At 49.4% G+C, this 19,541-nt stretch overlaps 1 protein-coding gene across 6 annotated transcripts in view; it reads right to left on the bottom strand.

Moving 5' to 3' along the window:
* Positions 1–4,968: 4,968 nt before the first annotated feature.
* SINHCAF (SIN3-HDAC complex associated factor) overlaps positions 4,969–19,541 on the bottom strand; it is a 29,520-nt gene continuing 14,947 nt past the window's right edge. For all 6 annotated transcript variants that reach the window (XM_089303945.1, XM_008259436.5, XM_070048514.2 and 3 more), the window contains 4 exons: positions 19,369–19,468; positions 16,285–16,411; positions 11,284–11,434; positions 4,969–7,153 (listed from right to left, as the gene is read on the bottom strand). In XM_089303945.1, coding sequence (XP_089160071.1) covers positions 6,991–7,153; positions 11,284–11,434; positions 16,285–16,411; positions 19,369–19,468 — 541 coding nt within the window. In that variant the 3' untranslated portion in view covers positions 4,969–6,990. The remainder of the gene's footprint in view (positions 7,154–11,283; positions 11,435–16,284; positions 16,412–19,368; positions 19,469–19,541) is intronic.

Genomic DNA, 19,541 nt, shown 5'->3' on the forward strand with positions numbered 1-19,541 from the left:
AAATGGAAGCTGTCACTCCACTTCTGAAATAGATAAATCTTATTATTATTATTATTTTTTTTTTTTTAACAGGCAGAGTGGACAGTGAGAGAGAGAGAGACAGAGAGAAAGGTCTTCCTTTTGCCGTTGGTTCACCCTCCAATGGTCGCTACAGCCGGCACGCTGCGGCCGGCGCACCGCGCTGATCCGATGGCAGGAGCCAGGTGCCTCTCCTGGTCTCCCCTGGGGTGCAGGGCCCAAGCACCTGGGCCATCCTCCACTGCACTCCCGGGCCACAGCAGAGAGCTGGCCTGGAAGAGGGGCAACCGGGACAGAATCCGGCGCCCCAACTGGGACTAGAACCCGGTGTGCCAGCGCCGCTAGGCGGAGGATTAGCCTAGTGAGCAGCGGCGCCGGCCGATAAATCTTATTAAAACAAAACTCCTGCATGAGTCTGGGAGCCCAACCACAGCACTGTGGAACGGGAACCACTGAGAAATCAAGACAGTAAAAGTCACTGGCAATCAAATGGCAGGAACAGAGCACAGCGAGCTTGAAACATCAGGAGTCTCCCATAAAAGGACTTAAGAGATTCCAGCCACCTGCTGAGAGCTATTTACAATACCGAGTAGGCAGAGCCCAAGTGCTCAGGGACTGCTTGAATGAGAAGTTGTTTAAAAACAGCATCACTCCACAATTCTTTTACTCATTTACAAAATAAGGGAGCCCACCTTGTGGCATAGCAGGTTCAGCCACTGCCTGTGATGCCGGCTTCCCACCAGAGCACCAGCTCAAGTCCCACCTGCTCCACTTTCGATCCAGCTCCCTGCTCCTGTGCCTGGGAGAACAGCAGAAAGTGGTCCAAGTGCTTGGGCCTCTGCCACCCACGTGGTTTGTTAACTGCTGCACTAAAGGCTTACCCTGACATTGAGCTTCACACATATGAAGGCAGAGTTAGAGGTCTTCCATCCACCGGTCACTCCCCAGATGGCTTAACCCCACTGTACTACATGCTGGCCCTTCAACTATTTTTCCTTTAAAAGCTCCAAGTCATGGGTGGGTGGGGGGCATGGAGCAGGGGAGACTATTTCAGATGGAGAGGAGAAACATGACCAAATGTATACACGAACCGTGACAGCAACCTGGATGAGGGCAAAGGGTTTAAAAGACTTGGGGACAATGTCTTCACACAGATCCATCATATTCCTGGGGGATTAGGAATGCTCAATGCATGGCTGGGTAGGCGTCCATGCTCCTGCCCGGGAGATGGATGCCTAAGTATTTGGGAGCGGCAGGTCCAGATGTCACAGCAGCAAACTAGAGAAAGTACACGTGGCATGATGTTAGCAGTCTCTGAGTCTCTGTGGAGGCTATTAGCTTATTGTGCTATTCGGTTCTTCTGCCTATTTAATTTTTTTTTTACAAATATTCTTTTAAAATTCATCAAGACTTAGCATAAATTCAACTTTTCTATGCACACAATTTCTGAAAATATAACACTATCATCAGCCAACTAATCATATTATTTGTTGTATTCCTGCTACATGAATCCACCCCTGTGAACAGATACGAATAGCAGAGTGACAGAGGGAGACAGTGATCTTCCATCCATTGGCTCGGGGCTGAGCCAGGCTGAAGTCAGGAGCCAGGAACTTCATCCAGGTTGTCCATGTGGATGGCAGGAACCCAAGTATCTCCCACTGCCTCCCAGGTGCATTAGCAGGAAGCTAGATAAAGTGAAGAAATGAGCACCAGTTCAAATCCAGGCTGCTCCACTTCCAATCCAGCTCCCTGCTATGGCCTGGGAAGGCAGTAGAAGATGGCCCAAGTCCTTGGGCCCCCACACCTGTGTGGGGGACCAGGAAGAAGCTACTGGCTCCTAGCTTTGGATTGGCTCAGCTCCAGCCATTGCAGCCATTTGGAGAGTAAACCAGAGGATGGAAGACCTCTCTCTCTCTGTCTCTAACTCTGCCTTTCAAATAAAATAAATCTTAAAAAAAAAAAAGAGTTGCATCTTTAAAAACAAAAGAAGATGGCACTCCAACTGAGGCAACTCATACAGACACACACATCCCCAGAGGTGGTTCAACCCCATGCATCACAACGACCATTACCAACTCACACCTTCACAGAATCGCTCCTCATGAAACTACATGTGAACATGTATTTGCGTGCATGTATATCTGTGTGCACATATATGTATGTGGGTATGTGTGTGTTGGGGGAGGTGGTTTTGCAAGGCTTCCCTGAGGGGTGCCTACACTGAAGCCAGGACAGTTGGTGACACCTAGTGCCAGCATGGTGGGCACAAGGGCCCAGGGAGAGAATGTGCGGGACTGGGTGGGCCCGGTGGCGGAGAACAACTATTCCTACTCTGCCCAAGCCCCCAGCCTTCTTACACAGCCTGCTCGTCTCCCAGTCCCACTGACCACCCTCTCCCCACCACCTTGAGATCTAGGACAGCGCAGGACATGGCCGCCTGGTGCTTTCCCAACCTCCTACACCCACCTGCGTATATAGCCCCTGCATTCATATTTCCTCAGATTACCCCGTTTTGGTGAGCTGCCATTTCCGGCCAGCAGCCTGCCATTACAAGCACCTCTAGGGACGCACTGCAGAGACTTAGCAAACACACATACTGCAGAAGTGCATGGAAAACGCAACTCCCAGTGGTGCGAAAGTTCAGACTCACGCAGTGTTTCCGTAACACACATCTCCCATGAACTTCTGAAGAGGTGTTTAGAATGGGAACGGAGGCCTGGGAAGAGGCCCAAGACGAAGCCTGGGCCAACAAGGTTGGGTTAAGAGAACCTGGGGCGGGCCACTTGCCGTAGCTGTTACGTGGCCACTAGAGACACCAGCATCCCCTATCTGCGTGCCTGGGTTCACGCTCCAACTCCTGCAGTTCCAGGCCAGCCTCCTGTCGGTGCACACCCTAGGGCACAGCCCGTGATGACCCAAGCTGTCCACGAGACCAGGACAGACACTCTGCTTCCTGGATTTAGCCTGGCCCAGACCTGGCTGTCGCGGGCGTTTGTGGAGTGAACCAGCTGATGGAAGCACACTTACCCTTTGCCTTTCTGATAAAATAAAAAGAGGAAAACTTCGAAACCAGTGTCATCAGTCTACTCCCAGAAAACAAGAGCTGGGAGAGGCTGGAGGAGCAGGCTGAGGTGTGGCAGGAGGCGGGACCAACCCTGGAGTGGCTTATGAAGGTAGCTGGAGGCCAAGAATACACTCTGTACCCTCTGAAAATAAACAAAGAGGCATCACTGTGAAGGCTCCTATTCCCCACCATCAGGGGAAGACCCTGAGATGTCTGAGTCTTCCTTTTAAAGCATCATAAACTGAGTGTGAAACACCCATTCTTCCCGGCAGGTGCAAAAACCCCAGTGCCTGGACGAAGTGACACTAACGTAAGCTGAGCCCGAAGGCAGGACCCAACACCCGGGACAATCACTTGCCCTGGCGCAGACCAACACAAAGGGCTGTGACACCATCTTCTCTACACAGGACATTCAAGCTCTTTCCCACCTACGCTTGCAACTCAAGTCTTCCCAAGACCCTCTCCCCAACACGCAGTAAGAATAGTCTCCAACCAGCATCCGGGTACTTGATCCCCAAGCACTTCTGTGGTTACAGTGAGTAACCAAACTCCACCACTTGAGAAATTGCTGGAACCGTCAGGTCCCTTTCTTTGAGAACATGAGCTGTGGAATTAGCTATGATCCAGTTTGGCTCTCTCCCCCCTTCCCAGCTCATGGAACACCACCCACAAACGACACCAGTGCAGTGCAAGGTGGAATCTAGGGCACTGGTTAACCATCCCGTGGCTGCCTGGGCCACCCGGAGCACGCAGTGGCTTCCGGCTTGGCCCTCATGGAGACCATTTTTCTCTACAAAAACAAAAAATATGTAGCTTTCAGTAGGATCAAAATTCCAGAACAAAACTGACCAAGACAGAGTGCAAGACCCCTGTGCCTGTACACGGCCGGGCTCTCTCAGCCTTCAGAAGAAAAGCAGAAGAGAACCAGGCACTTGCTTCCGGGTGAGATGAGGATGTGGTCAGGATGGTCCTCCGGCAGCATAGACCATGGGGACTGGGCCAGAGGGGCGGCACACGTTGGCTCTAGCCATCACCCAGCCATAAACACAGGTGCTGTCACCTTTCTCACAGCGACTACATTAGGTGCCAGCAGTCATCTGGACTATCAAAGCAAACGTAAGCCCTCACAATACCTACCTCAGCTCAGAGGACCTGCCTTTTAAAGGTAATAAAACAACTTGATTTTAAAACTTGCAACTCTATGAGGTTATTTTCTAAGTTATTTTACTCCAATGGCTAATAAGGGACAGATACAGCAATCTGAGAACTCAGGTCCTACCCGCTATGCAGAAAGAACCCCTGCTTCCAATCTTTGTCTCCCAGTCCCAGTGATAAAGACGGTTTGAACAAGCCTGGTTCTAGTCCTGGCTCCTCTGCCTCGGAGCCAGCTTCCTACTTACTAATGCATACCCTTGAGAGGCAACAGGTGACAGCTCAAGTGCTTGGGTTCCTGGTTCCTGGCTTTGGCCTGGCCCAGCTCTAGCTATTGGAGGCATCTGGGGAGTGAACTGGTGGACAAAGGATCTTGTCTGTCTTTGCCTTTCAAATAAAACATGAAAAATAAATAAAATGAAGGTCCCTGAAGTCTCAGTGAGGCTCCCCAGTCTGCCAATAAGAAAATCAAATCCCAGACAACAGCAAATCCACAGCACAGACATTCCCGGGAAGCTTGCTTCATCCTTGTTCAAACTGTCATATCACTGGGCTAACAGCAGTGCACCTTGGGTAAAATGTCCTTTATTCTAAAGTCTTTATTTTCGTGGGCCAAGAGGTTTTTTCCTCTTCCTGGCTTTGATAATACTGAGGACTCAGCTGGATGTTCTGTGAAAGACCACTGGTTGCTTACCAAAAACCTCTGAGAACAAAGCCATGAGACAGCTCCCTTTTATTTTCTATTAAGACTAAATTTATTCAATACCCTAGTAAAAGTTTTGATTATAAGTATCCAACAGTATAAAAAGTACAAAACAGATCTGTAGATGTCTAATATATTAATACAAAGTGCATGACTACACACAGTACGTCCTACAGGCAGAGAGGGGGCGGGGGAGAAGACGGTGGCTGAGGTCTAGCAATAAATAAATAAATACAGAAGTAGAGATGACCCACGTTATAGTATATTCTACCACCAGTACTGCAGCCAACATGTACAAAAAAAGAAAAACAACAAAGCCATTTTGAAGTAACTCAGGATGGAGGATGATAACAGCTGGACCCTTGCGTCCCCTTTTGAGGCAGGGGGAGTCGGGGGTGTGTGGGGTCGGGAGCAGGCAGGCTTTTTCCCACAAGGGAGAAATGCAACCTGTTATGTTCAGACAAGAGCTGGCGGACTACAGGGCTCACTCCTCGGTTAGGCTACCCAAAACCTCAAACTCCAGTTCTAAAATTAAGCGCCAAGTCGCGGCACCGTAAGCGTGATGCTCCTTCTGCAGGGGGGGCATCCGGACAGGGCTTTTTGTTTTTCCTGGACTTCTAGAAAAGAGGCAATGAGAACACTTCGGCGTGGATACAAGTGAGAAGCTTTAAAACTGAGGATCTCTTGGCCGGCGCCACGGCTCACTAGGCTAATCCTCTGCCTTGCGGCGCCGGCACACCGGGTTCTAGCCCCGGTCGGGGCGCTGGATTCTTTCCCGGTTGCCCCTCTTCCAGGCCAGCTCTCTCCTGTGGCCAGGGAGTGCAGTGGAGGATGGCCCAAGTGCTTGGGCCCTGCACCCCATGGGAGACCAGGATTGGAGGGTGAACCAACGGCAAAAGGAAGACCTTTCTCTCTGTCTCTCTCTCACTGTCCACTCTGCCTGTCAAAAAAAAAAAAAAAAAAAAAAAAAAAATTACAAAGACCAGGATCTCACAAGTGGAGGGCCTACGGTCACATCTGGAGATCCAGAAAGCCAGACTAAAAAGTCAAAGCAAAGCCAATCTTAGTATTCACGCACGCCTCTGTCCTTTTACTCAATTTTACGTTAATTATAACGAGAAAAAAAAACAAAAAAACCAGAAGCCCTAGGCAGCTACAAGAAGTTAGACGCCGGCTCAACTCTGGTAAAACCTTCGCAAAGGTCACAGGAGATAAAAGCCAGAGCCGAATGGAACGGCCCGGACTGGCGGTGAAGTAGCCCCCAGCCCCCAAGGCGAGCCCCCAGAGCAGCGTGCCTTCCCGCTGTTTCTCAACCAGCTGAGCCTGTTTAACCCGGGATCCGTGTTCCCCGGGGCGGAGCTCTGCCTCCGCTGTGGGACCTCGCGGAAATTAAAACCTGGACCAAACATGAACATGAGGGAGGTGACATGGATGCAACACATACAGCTAAGTGACCTCTCTCTCTGCTGAGAAGTTACCGTCTCCTGCCCGGGACGCGCTCCCGCTTCGTCGTCAGTAGTACGGGTTTGAGCCCCCAGATCCTGGGCCGGACCTCAGGATTACAGCGCCAGGGGTCAGTCCTGTAACCGGGTTACCACCAATTTGCTGTCGGGAGGGAAAACAAGGGCCGCCAGCCAATGAGAAACTGCCCCAACCACTGCTTCTCAGTACAGAAAGACTACAACTACATACGGCTTATCATACAACAGATCCCATCTCTGTCCCCTGAAATTCCCCTAATTCCATTCATTAGAAGGGGATTTAATTAAAAAAAAAAAAAAAAGACTTAAAGAGCACTTTACAGCAGCATTCAGCCTTCCTATGAGATCCTCAGCATCTTCAATATTATGTACACGCATTCTTTCTTTCAGGAAGCGAGACACTGGCTTCAGAACGTGTGGACCTGGGGAAGAACCCATTCAGAACTAGTCTAGGAATTGTCTTTTGGCAGAATAGCAGGTATCCGAGTGAAAACGTTAAGAGGGTCAGTTTGTCGCTTCGTGGTCTTCGCAGAATCTCTGCTGCTCTGCCGCCGGGCCGTGGGCGGCGGTCACCACTCCTGAGGGGCCCTGGGCAGCGGCTCGGGGCCCTGGGGCGCCGGCGAGGGCTCAGCGGCCGGCTTCTTGCTGTTGCAGCAAGGCTTGAAGAGGTGCGTGTCGATGAGCACTTCCCCAAAACGCCCCTTGTAGATGATCCCACAGCAGATCTTCTGCCTAAGAGGAGGGAAAGAGACGCAGACACATCAACAAGGGGGCCAGGGGAAACAGCATCTCCTCCTCCTCCTCCTCGTAACCCGACCAGCGGGAGCATGGCGCCCCAGTCCTCCCACCCTACCCCTGTCAGCCAGGGGACCCTCCCAGACCCCCTCCAGGCCTGCCCTGGAGTCATCTCCAGGAGGAAGGAGGACGGAGAGAGTTTGACACACAGCAGCCATCTTCAGCTGCCACTCAAGCTGTTAACTTTTCTCCAAAACTCACCAACTCCTACAGAAAACCAGCCCCCCAGGAACAGGTGGACCCAGCAGGTCGCTTTACTGTGCTTAAACACTGAGTAAACAAAAATGTTTTTTTCTAAGCTGCAGAGCTGGGATACAGGAACACCTTCAACGTGACTGGAAGATGGCAACCATTTACCAACACGGTTCTAAGTGTTTTCACCCAGAACCAACAGCAATCTCTTCATTGCATACCTTATCTCCAACAGCTATGACCAGATGCATACCTAATCTCCAACAGCTATGAACAGATTTTATTTCAGTTTTCACCAATCTAGTGGGTATAAAACCACATCTCACGGATATACTAATGCAATCAACCTTGATCCTTTTTTTTTTTTTTTGGACAGGCAGAGTGGACAGTGAGATAGACAGAGAGAAAGGTCCTCCTTTGCCGTTGGTTCACCCTCCAATGGCCGCCGCGCTGTAGCCAGCGCACCGCGCTCATCCAAAACCAGGAGCCAGGTGGTTCTCCTGGTCTCCCATGCACTTGGGCCATCCTTCACTGCACTCCCAAGCCATAGCAGAGAGCTGGCCTGGAAGAGGGGCAAATCCGGCGCCCCGACCGGGACTAGAACCCCGTGTGCCGGCGCCGCAAGGTAGAGGATTAGCCTATTGAGCCACAGCGCCGGCCCCTTGATCCCTTCTACTCCTCGTCATAAGAAATCTTTTTGGCACTGGTGATGTGGCATAGCTCCACTTCCAATCCAGCTCCCTGCAAGTGCTTGGGCCCCTGTACCCACATGGGAGACCCGGAGGAAGCTCTGGATCCTAGCTTCGGTCTAGCCCCAGCTCTTGTAGCCATGTGGGGAGTGAACCAGCAGATGGAAGATCTCTCTGTCTCCCTCTCCCTCTCCCTCTGTAACTTTGCCTTTCAAATAAATAAAAAATCCTTTCCTACCCAAAAGCCACTTTCGATATTCCAGCATCCATAATTGACGTGTGTTTGGGATCCAAGCTTAACTTTTCCATATACATGACTACGTTGTAGCCAACACCCTAACAGCACTTACTGCTTGTCCATGTCCCCTCGTTGGTCCCCACGTGGCAAGTATGTCCACACTCAGGCTCTGCACTCTGTTCCAATGGCGTCTTTTCCAATTTCTAGCCCAAAACCACACTGTATTGATTACCATGGCTTCGTATGTCATGATCTCCCTTAGGGCAGACGTATTTACACCTTTCTTACTCTGCTGAAGACCACGTGGGCCCTTTGCTCTTCTACACAGATCTTAAATCCAGCTCACAGAGTTCCCCAAATACGCTGCAGTTTCGGCTGCAATTACCAGTTTACGAGATCCATCAACGTGCTGGCCCTCTCAATTCGTGGGCATTTTCAAATGTCATCCAATAACGTATGGTTTCCAAATCTCTCCATAAGGAGCCCCGGACATTCCTCACTGTGTTATTTCATATCCTGTAACGCTATGTAAGGTATGTTCTAACGCTAAACTATATGGGGTTTAAACCCTGCTCTACTTCCGTGTAACTGACACGTGAGACACACGTGTGGACATGTGCAGACACTAGACAGACGACTCCCTTTGTGCCTGTTCCCACAGAATGCTTCACAGAGGTTGTAAGGATGACCTGAATCAGTACGGCGCACTGTGTGCGAGGCCCTGGCCTAAGAGGTCACACTGCTTACTGTCACCAACACCACCGGACAGAACCTCCTGTCTAACAATGAGGACAAGCAGTGCGGTGAACACATGTCCATCTGTTCCTGATCTTACAATGCTTTCAGCTCATTACAACTACATCGGATGCTGACTTTTTCCTTGTTTGGTTTTTTGGTAAGCAGCCCCCTTTACCAACCATCATGCAGTAAATTTCCCATCCGACATTCTGAGGATTAACCCACTCCCAGGGTGCAGTTTCGGTGGTAGGCCTGGGGCCTCTGGCCCCTCGCTCACGGTCTGGAAAAGCCAGTGCTGCTCCCGTCCGGGACTCACTTTCCATTGTACGCTCAACGTTACAGCTCGATTTTTCTGGTCAGACCTTCCTCAGAAATCAACTCTTCCCTTCAGTGATTTTCTCCACTGTTTATCAACCCTTCTGTTCCATTTATTTCTACTCCTATCTTTAGGATTTCCTTTTTCTAATGTCTCTCTGTTGGGCTTTCTCAACCTCCATTATTAGACAGTTATCAATTCAACTGTTTTAGTCTTTCTTTCAGAAGTGCATTAAAGGCAATAAAGTTTGCTTCGTCTACCTTTTCAGCTTCGGTCCACACATTTTAATCTGTGGTATTTTTCAGTTAGTATTCAGTTATAAATATTTCCTAGTTCTGGCCCAGTGCTGTGGAATCCAATACTGGTGCCAGTTGGAGTCCCGGCTGCTCCACTTCTGATGCAGCTCTCTGCTGACTGCCTGGGAAAGCAGTGGAAGAGGGCCCAAGTGCTTTAGCCCCCACACGCACGTGAGACCTGAAAGAAGCTCCTGACTCAGGCCTGGCCCAGCTCCGGCCATTGCAGCCATTTGGGAATGAGCCAGCGAATAGAAGACCTCTCTCTCTGTCTCTCCCTCTCTGTGACTCTGCATCTCAAATAAATAAATCATTTTTTAAAAATTTCCTAATTTATGTACCTTTTACAAATATATATGATATTGGCTATGTAGGTGTGGTTTTTCCATCCCTTTATTTTTAAACTTTGGCCTCTTACCCCTGGAAAGCAGAATAGGCAGATTCTACCTGGGTATCCAGCTGCTGGCTCCTCACATGGACCTCTACCCTTCAGTCCCACTTCGGGGTCTGTGCCGCTGCAGGCCCGGGCTCCCCTGCACATCCCACTCTGCCAGGGTCTCTCTCAGTTGTGTGCATCTTCGCTCTGATTCCTTGCCCTGCCCTTCTGGTCTCCAAGCTTCACACTGTTACCTACACCCAAAAGCTAACACCTACACGAGCCACCCAGTCCTAAATCACTCAACTTACTTTTTTCTAACAACGCAAAGGGGCACTGGACACATCAATTCCTATCACCTCTATTCACAGTTTCCCTAGAGTTCCTAATTTTTTCTTTTTTACGACCACAACTACAGTCATTTAACACAGTGAGTGTCTGTTTAAATTTACCTAAACATGCACTATTTTACTTATCTTGCTCTTCCTCTTCGAGTATCAATCTGGGATCTCTTTCCTCCTGCTTTTCACAGAAAGTCAACTTAGAGCAAACTCACTCTTCTGTTACAGTGTCTTATGCACTTGTACATAAAAGACATTCTGCTACATCTGTAATTTCAGGTGGAGAGTTTATTGCTTCTTGGTCCACCACAGATACTAATCTTTTGCTTTCTGCCTTCCTTTGCTCCCAGCTTTGGGTATTTGTTGCTCCTTAGAAAATAATGTATTTTCTCATTGCTTACACACCTGTTTTGTTTACTGTGTAGTTCCACTATGATGTATCTTTGGTTGAGATTATTATTATTATCTTGTTTTTAATTTCTTCGTCTTCCTAGGTCTAAAACCCAGAAAATCCTTACCCACTTTCTCTTTGACAGTACTGTCCCTTTTCTACAATCTCCTTGTGGACTCTGGGGCCACTTATTTGGCCTCCACATCTTACTGGGACCCTCACTCATCAAATGAGCACTTTCATCTTTTTACAGTTGGAAAGCGACTGTCAATATCTACTCCACCCCATTACAAGAAATGAGGAACAGGAGGGGGGAGTTTTTAGTTTAGATGCATGGGAGTAAGATGAACACACAAAACCCCAACCCTGCTTCACCTACGTCCAACAACGTGTGCTACAGCTGTTTACCAAATGCCATTAACTGCTAAGTGGGGACGCTGCTGCCTGTCACCAAGATGGCTCGCTGATCAGAGACACTTTCTGTCGCTTTTACCTTTTCCAGTAGGTGAGATCTAAAAAGGAGAAGACCGGTGTTCTGCTGGAGCCGGAAGCCATCTCTGTATCTGAGCCGTCATCTGACTGGTTACTGTAACAAGGGGACTGAGCTGGAGAGGCACTTGAGGTGGTGCTGTGAGCGTCCGAATCTGCAGTAAAGACAAAGGCACAATTTCATTACCTGTAACTGGACTTGCAGACGTTCCTCAACTGACAGTGGAGTTCCATGCCGACAAACCCAGCCTACAGTGCAAACGTCCCAAGTCAGAAACGAACGCAACGGCAGGTGCTATGGCGCAGAGGCATAAGCGACCACTTTCAAGGCCAGCACCCCTTACTGGAGTCACAGTTCCAGTCTCGGTTATTCAGCTTCCAATCTAGCTTCCTGAAAATGTGTAGAAGAGGCAGCAGAAGATGGCCCAAGGGCTGGGGCCCCTGCTACCATGTGGGAGACAAGACAGAGTTCCTCGTTTCTGGCTAGAGCCTGTTCCAGCTCCAGGGACGTGAACCATAGGATGGAAGATCTCTGACGCTTTGTCTTCCAAATAAATAAATAAATAAATATATATTTTTTATTTGACAGGCAGAGTTAGACAGTGACAGAGAGAGAGAGAAAGGTCTTCCCTCCGTTGGCTCACCCCCCAAATGGCTGCTACGGCTGGCACACTGCGCTGATCCGAAGCCAGGAGCCAGGCGCTTCCTCCTGGTCTCCCTTGAGGGTACAGGGCCCAAGCACTTGGGCCATCCTCCACTGCACTCCCGGGCCACAGCAGAGAGCTGGACTGGAAGAGGAGCAACCGGGACAGAATCCTGCACCCATATGGGATGCTGGCAGCGCAGGCGGAGGATTAACCAAGTGAGCCATAGCACCGGCCCCAATAAATAAACATTTTTTAAAAGAATGCATACAGTATACTACATAATATCATAGCTCGTTGACCCTCATAATCGATTACATGGCTGGCCTAGAGCTGTGAGTTACTGCTGCTGCCCAGTAGGGAGAGAGGGAAAACCACTAGCCTAGAAAACCCTAAAATTCAAAAGTAGAAGTTTATCACTTTTATATCACAATGTCTAACAATCTTACATTGAGAGCCTCCTGCAATCCTCAGCAAAAGACTGTGAAGAAACCGGTAAAACGAAGAAAAAGCAAAACAGAACCTTCTGTTCACTACTGAGATTTGAAGATGTTTATTCTAAAATACTTTGTTTTTTTAAAGATTTATTTATTGGTGCCGGCTACAGGTAAAGCCGCTGCCTGTAGTGCCGACATCCCATATGGATGCCAGTTTGGGTCCCAGCTACTCCACTTCCTATCCAGCTCTCTGCTGTGGCCTGGGAAAGCAGCAGAGAATGGCCCAAGTCCTTGGGCCCCTGCACCCGCGTAGGAGACCCAGAAGAAGCTCCAAGATCCTGCCTTCAGATCAGCAGAGCTCCAGCCATTGCAGCCATTTGGGGAGCTAACCAGTGGATGGAAGACCTCTCTTTCTCTTTTTTAAAAAAGGAAAGATTTATTTATTTATTTGAAAGGCAGAGTTGGAGAGAGAGACAGAAGACAGAGATCTTCCATTTGCTGGTTTACTCCCCACATGGTCTCAATAGCCAGCGCTGGGCCCATGGGAAGCTAGGAGCCAGGAGCTTCTTTTGGTCTTCTACTGCTTTCCCAGGCACAACTACAGGAAGCTGAATCAAAAGTGGAGCAGCTGGGACTCAAACTGGAGCCCATATGGGGTGCTGGTGCCGCAGGGGGCTGCTTTACCCGTCACACCACAGCACCAGCCCCATCTAAACTACTTTTAAGACAGAATGAGGATTTCCACTTACAAGAAGATACAGCAGACCTATTCTCTCCTATTCCTGCTTATACAATGAAAACCCTGCACACAGCATGCAAAGCAAACGGAAGACTCAAAGATGATGACCGCCCGGAACCCGAGACCCAAGGAATGACATGGTGCTTGGTTTTCCTGGATTTTCTTTTGGTCTTTTTGAAGATGACAGAGCAACAACACAGAAATATAGTACGAGAGGAGGAAGGAAGGAAACGCCAGTGAAAGCCAGCTTTCCCCTGGCCAAAGGGCAGTCTAACAAGATGTGGCGCTTTATTAGACAGTAACCTTACTGCCCCAGACAACACCACACCTGACTCATCCCAGGAGCCACGAATCCACCCTCAAGACTGTTAGCAGGCACCTCCATCAAGGTGGTATTGAAAGAGGCCTAGGGGCCGGTGCTGAGGTGCAGTGGGTTAACCCTCTACCTGTGGTGCCGGCATCCCATATAGGCACTGGTTCTAATCCTGGCTTCTCCTCTTCTGATCCAACTCTCTGCTAATGACCAGGGAAAGCAGTGGAAGATGGCCCATTGGTCCCCCTGCACCCATATGGCTAGCCGAGGAAGCTCCTGGCTCCTGACCAGCCAGCTCCAGCCGTTACAGCCATTTGGAGAATAAACCAGCAGATGGAAGACCTCTCTCTCCATCTTGCTCTCTCATTGTCTGTAACTCTACCTCTCAAATAAATAAATAAATAAAATGTTTAGAAAAAGAAAAGAAAGAAAAGGAAGAAGCCTAGAGCAGGGCCAGTGGGAGGATGGTCACCCTCACCGTGTAGGAGCCAGAACTGCACCCCCAACTGGCACCCTTCCCACGTGAGCGGAGGCTGAGTCAGGAATCTGACTCAACGAGGCAAGGGGAAGCTGGCTGTACCCTCAGTCTTCCCTGGCTGTAGCAGTGTCCCAAAATCCCCAATGACAACAGAGGGTTTGAATTAGATCCAGAGTACCACACCATAATTGCTACATGTCCACATGGCAATCAAAAATCACATCCTGGGGCTGGAGTTGTGGCATAGTGGGTAAAGCTACTGCCTGTGTGACACGTGCATCCCAAATGGCCACTAGTTTGAATCCCGGTTTCTCCACTTTTGACCCAGCTCCCTGCTAATGCACCAGGGAAAACAGTAGAAGATGGCCCAAGTGCTTGGGCCCCTGCACTCATTTAGAAGACTTCAGAAGAAGCTGCTGGGATTGGCCCAGCTCCAGACTTCTGGGGAGAGTGAACCAGGAGATGGAAGATCTGTCTGTCTCTGCCTCTCTCTCGCTTTAAAACTCCACCTTCCAATTAACTTTTAAAAACATTAAAAAACAAAACAAAACAAAACAAACAAACAAAACCCACATCCTACTCAAACCAGGGTGCAGCCAGGATTTTTCTAAAGGAAACAGCGAGTTCGCGCCAACACCCAGAGGACAGACATGGGAGTTATGACAGCGGTTAAGCAGCCGTGACGGAGATCACTCAAAAAGTGATAGAAACAAACAAAAACACAGTTTCCAACAAGAAATTGGAGTTTTTAGTAAAAATGAGCAGAAACTACAAAGAAGCAACAAATGGGAAATGCAGCAAACACACTCAACTGTGGAGCAGAGAGAACAGAAATGACCCACTGTGCCCAACACAGAGACAGCACAGGACCAGAGCCAGGGCAGCGCCAGGCGCCGGCACAGCGGCAGGAGGCTGCATTCGTGTCCCTGCAGGCACAGAGGGAGAGGGGAAAGAGGGACAGGCGGAAAAGCACTCACACACAAGCTGAAAATCCCCCGAATGGCCAAGAGACAGGAGCCTAATAGAGTCAACGGGCCGAGCAAATGGACCGGCGCGGCAGCGCAGCTGGGTTAAGTCACCTGTCGAGTCACAGCTGCTTCACTTCGGGTCTAGCTCCCTGCCGCTGTGCCTGGGAAAGCAGAGGAAGACGCACCCACGTGGGAGACCCAGAAGAAGTGCCTGGATCCTGGCTTCAAACCAGCCCAGCTCTGGCCATTGCAGCCATTTGGGGAGTGAACCAGTGGATGGAAAATCTCTGTCTCCATGTCTTTCTCTCTCTCTCTCCTTGTGTAACCCTGCCTTTTAAATAAATAAATAAATAAATCTTTACACAGCGAGTTACACAGCAAGAGGAGAAGGCGGGGGTGTGTGTGTGTCTTCCATCGGATGGTTCATTCCCCACATGGCCACGACGGCTGGAATTGTGCCGATCCGAAGCCAGGAGCCAGGAGCCAGGAACCTCTTCCCGGTCTCCCACAGTGCACCTGGGAAAACTGTTTCAGTCTCAGCCTACAAAGTCCACACATTATCAAAGGGACAGCTTTGCAGCTGCAACCAACACACAGCACTACTTTACCATAAAAATCTCAAAGTACACCAGACATATTCCTCAGATAAGGCAAAGTCAGCCAGACACTACTTTCCTGAAAATTCAGGGAAAAGGTAAGAACATATGAATAATGATCCAACCCTCAACTTCTCCAATGTTCATTAAAATATCTTCTAGGGAGGGAGGGAGGGAGAGACAGAGGTCCTCCATCCACTGGTTCACTCTCTAGATGGTTGCAATGGCCAGAACTGCACTGCTCAGAGGCCAGAAGCCAGCAGCCAGGAGCTTCTTCCAGGTCTCCCACGTGGGTGCAGGGGCCCAAGGACTTGGGCCATCTTCTATTACTTTCCCAAGCTACAGCAGAGAGCTGGATTGGAAGTGGAGCAGCCACGATTCGAACCGTTACCCACACGGGATGCCGGCACTGCAGGCATTAGCTGTACCCTTTACACCACAGCGCCGGCCCCACAATTACTCTTAAGTACTCAAGTTCTGGGGCAGCACTGTGACACAGCAAGCTACACTGCTGCTTGGGAAGCAAAACAGAGTGCCTAGCTGGAGTCCCGGCTGCTCCCCTTCTGACCCAGCTTTCTGCTAATGCACCTGGGAAGGCAGCAAATGGCCCAAATACTTGGGTTTCTGCCACCTGCATGAGACCCCAATAGGAAATTCAATCTGGCCCAGCGCAGGCTGTTGTGACATTTGGAGAGTGAATGAGCAAATGGAAGAAAGACAGATCATACAGATAAACAGACAGAGCTCTCCTTTTCTGTCATTCTAACTTTCAAATAAATAAAATAAAACAAGGGGGAAAAAAAGTTCCATAGCTCCAGAACTGAACTTACTGTGACGTTTAAATTCCTTCTGCAACTTGCTAATCTGGTTGCTTTTCATCCTGCTTCCAGACAGAGTCTTCACTTTCTTTGGTTTCAGTGTGGTCTTCAGACTGGGCCCTGCCCTTGCATCTACCACCTGGAGAGAAAACAATGGTTATTAACACCATTTTAAAAATGACATTCATGTACGTAGGAGCCACAGTATCATACAGCGTCAAAAGGTCTGTGCACTTTTATCATCACATGATATGAAAAATAAATATTATTTATCTAGTGAAGCTTTTTTTTAAAAAGATTTGTTTATTTGAAAGGCATAATTACAGAGAGGCAGAGAGAGACAGAGAGGTCTTCCATCTGCTGGTTCACTCCCTAGATGGATGCAATGACCAGAGCTGCACCCATCTGAAGCCAGGAACCAGTAGCTTCCTCCCAGTCTCCCACTCAAGTGCAGGGGCCCAAGGACCTGGGCCATCTTCTACTACTTTCCCAGGCCACAGCAGAGAGCTGGATCAGAAGTGGAGCAGCTCAGACTCCAACCGGCGCCTATATGGGATGCCAGCACTGCAGGTGGCGGCTTCACTCACTACACCACAGTGTTGACCCTTAGTGGGGCTTTTTAACTCTTTGAAGAAGAATACGCTGAAAAAAATCTAAATAGATTTCTATATGGGAAATCATGACTGCGAGTTTACAACAATCAACCCACCAAAGCTAACATTTCTGCAGGATGTTTCACAGTTGGCAAAACAAAAACTTTCGTATACTTTTGATTTCACTTTTACTATACAGTGGTTCAGGGGACTATTTAGGTTTTCCCAATCTTAGACTGTAACCAAAGCAAAAGTAAAGTCTGTATCTTGCCTTATTTCCCTAAGCTGGTGAGGAGAGAAAGCAGGCAGGAGACAAGCCAACCCAAGGTTTTCATTCCCTGTGCTCTCTTCAGACCACACCTTAACCTCGCGGGTCTGCTCTGCGAGGGTAGGAACAGACTCGCGGGTCCGGCCCAGCCAATGACCTATAGCCCTGGGATAGTGCTGCTTGTCAGACATTCATTCTCTTTTCCTACTCGCAGACTTTTAACCCTTCTCCAGAGAAGGTATTAAAGAAAAACTCATTTTTAATATTTCAGGGGCAGGACAGTGGTGCCACTCCACAGCTTACAACGCCTGTGTCCATTTAGGAGCGCCCTGCAAGTCCCAGCTAGTCTACTTCTCATCTAGCTTCCTGCAAACGTGCCTGCGAAGGCAGCAGATGACGGCCCACACACTTAAGCCCTCCAACCATGTGGGAGACCAGGATGGAGCTCCTGCCTCCTGGCTTTGGCCTGGCCCACCGTGGCTGATGTGGCCATTTAGGCAGGGAACCAGTGCATGAGTATCTCTGTCTCTGTCTCTGCCTTTTAGACATTTTTTAATTATTTCAGGAGGAACTTGAGGGACAAAGCAAAGTCAAAAGGAAACACCTTTCCGTGTCAGTTTGTTCTCAACTAGAGGTAAATACAGAGAACTGCTTCCACCCAATGGCTGTGTGTTACACTGTGTAGACAGCACCTCATTCACTTCTCAACAGCACTATCAGAGAGCTCCTATCTTCACACTCCATAAACAAATATAACCTGCCCAAAGCTCACACCAGTAAGTCACAAAGGAAGCTTCAAACCCGAGTCTGGCTGTAACACCCACTTGTTCACTAATAACCTGAGTTCAAAGTCATGGATCACTAAGAGAAAGAAGGGGGTCCGGCGCGGTAGCACAACGGGTAAAGCCTCCTCCTTTAGTGCGGGCATCCCACATGGGTACTGGTTCGAGTCCCAGCTGCTCCACTTCCAATTCAGCTCTCTGCTGTAGCCTAGGAAGGCAGTGGAAGATGGCCCAAGTCCTTGAGCCCCTGCACCTACTTGGGAGACCCAAAAGAAGCTCCTGGCTCCTTTTTCTTTTTTTCTTTTTTTTTTTTTTTGACAGGCAGAGTGGACAGTGAGAGAGAGAGACAGAGAGAAAGGTCTTCCTTTGCCGTTGGTTCACCCTCCAATGGCCGCCGCAGTCGGCGCGCTGTGGCCGGCGCACCGCGCTGATCCGATGGCAGGAGCCAGGAGCCAGGAGCCAGGTGCTTTTCCTGGTCTCCCATGGGGTACAGGGTCCAAGCACCTGGGCCATCCTCCACTGCACTCCCTGGCCACAGCAGAGAGCTGGCCTGGAAGAGGGGCAACCGGGACAGAATCTGGCGCCCCGACCGGGACTAGAACCCGGTGTGCCAGCGCCGCTAGGCGGAGGATTAGCCTAGTGAGCCGCGGCGCCGGCCCGCTCCTGGCTCCTAGCTTCGGATCAGCGCAGCTCCGGCCTTTATGGCCATCTGGGGAGTGAACCAGTGGATGGAAGACCTCTCTCTCTCTCTCTCTGCCTCTCCTCTCTGTGTAACTCTTTCAGGTAAATAAATCAATCTTTAAAAAAAAAAAAAGAGAGAGAGAAGGAGGAATCCACGTCCAACTCTGGGGATGGCAGCACTGAATCTAAAACTAAGTAAGTGTACCCTGGGGATCTCAAAATGGGGTCCTGCACACAGCCTTAGGCGATGTCCACTGGGTACTCAGCCCCAAACCTGCCAAAATGCAAAGTGATTGTATCTGAGAAGCTACAAGTGTTTTTTATTTTTTTCATATTCCTCCAGCCTAAAAATATATTTCTTCCTAAATCAGGGGAAAGTTAATGTTAGTTTAAATGCATCAGACGTGGAGACCAGTGTTGTGGTGTAGTGTAAAGCCACCACCTGAGACACAAGCATCCCTTACAAGCACCAGTGTGAATCCCGGCTGCTCCACTTCCCATCCAGCTCGCTGCTAATGCACCTGGGAAAGCGACAGAAGATGGCCCATGTGCTTGGGCCCCTGCACCCATGTGGGAGACCTGGAAGAAACTCCAGGCCCTCAGCTTCGGTCTGGCACAGACGTAGCTGTTGTGGTCATTTGGAAAGTGAGCCAGCAAATGGAAGACTTTCTCTCTCTAACTCTGCCTTTCAAATAAAAAATAAATAAATAAATCTTCTAAAAAATATGTATGTATCAGATATATAACTGAGAAAGAAGCAAAATGAACTAACGTGATTCCAGTTTTTTTTGGATCCTGCCGGTAGCTTCTTCCATCTTTTCACCAGCAGGACGCAGGCGTTGCAGATGTCTCCGGAACGCGTCTCATGCAACCTGGCGAGAAACAACCCCACCTGTATGAGTCTCTTTACCCCAAAGAACTCATGTGAGCACACGTCTCCACAGC

The sequence above is a fragment of the Oryctolagus cuniculus genome, chromosome 9 (genome assembly GCF_051225735.1).
Source record: "Oryctolagus cuniculus isolate XC-2025 breed Fujian yellow rabbit chromosome 9, ASM5122573v1, whole genome shotgun sequence".
Classification (NCBI taxonomy): Eukaryota; Metazoa; Chordata; class Mammalia; order Lagomorpha; family Leporidae; genus Oryctolagus; species Oryctolagus cuniculus.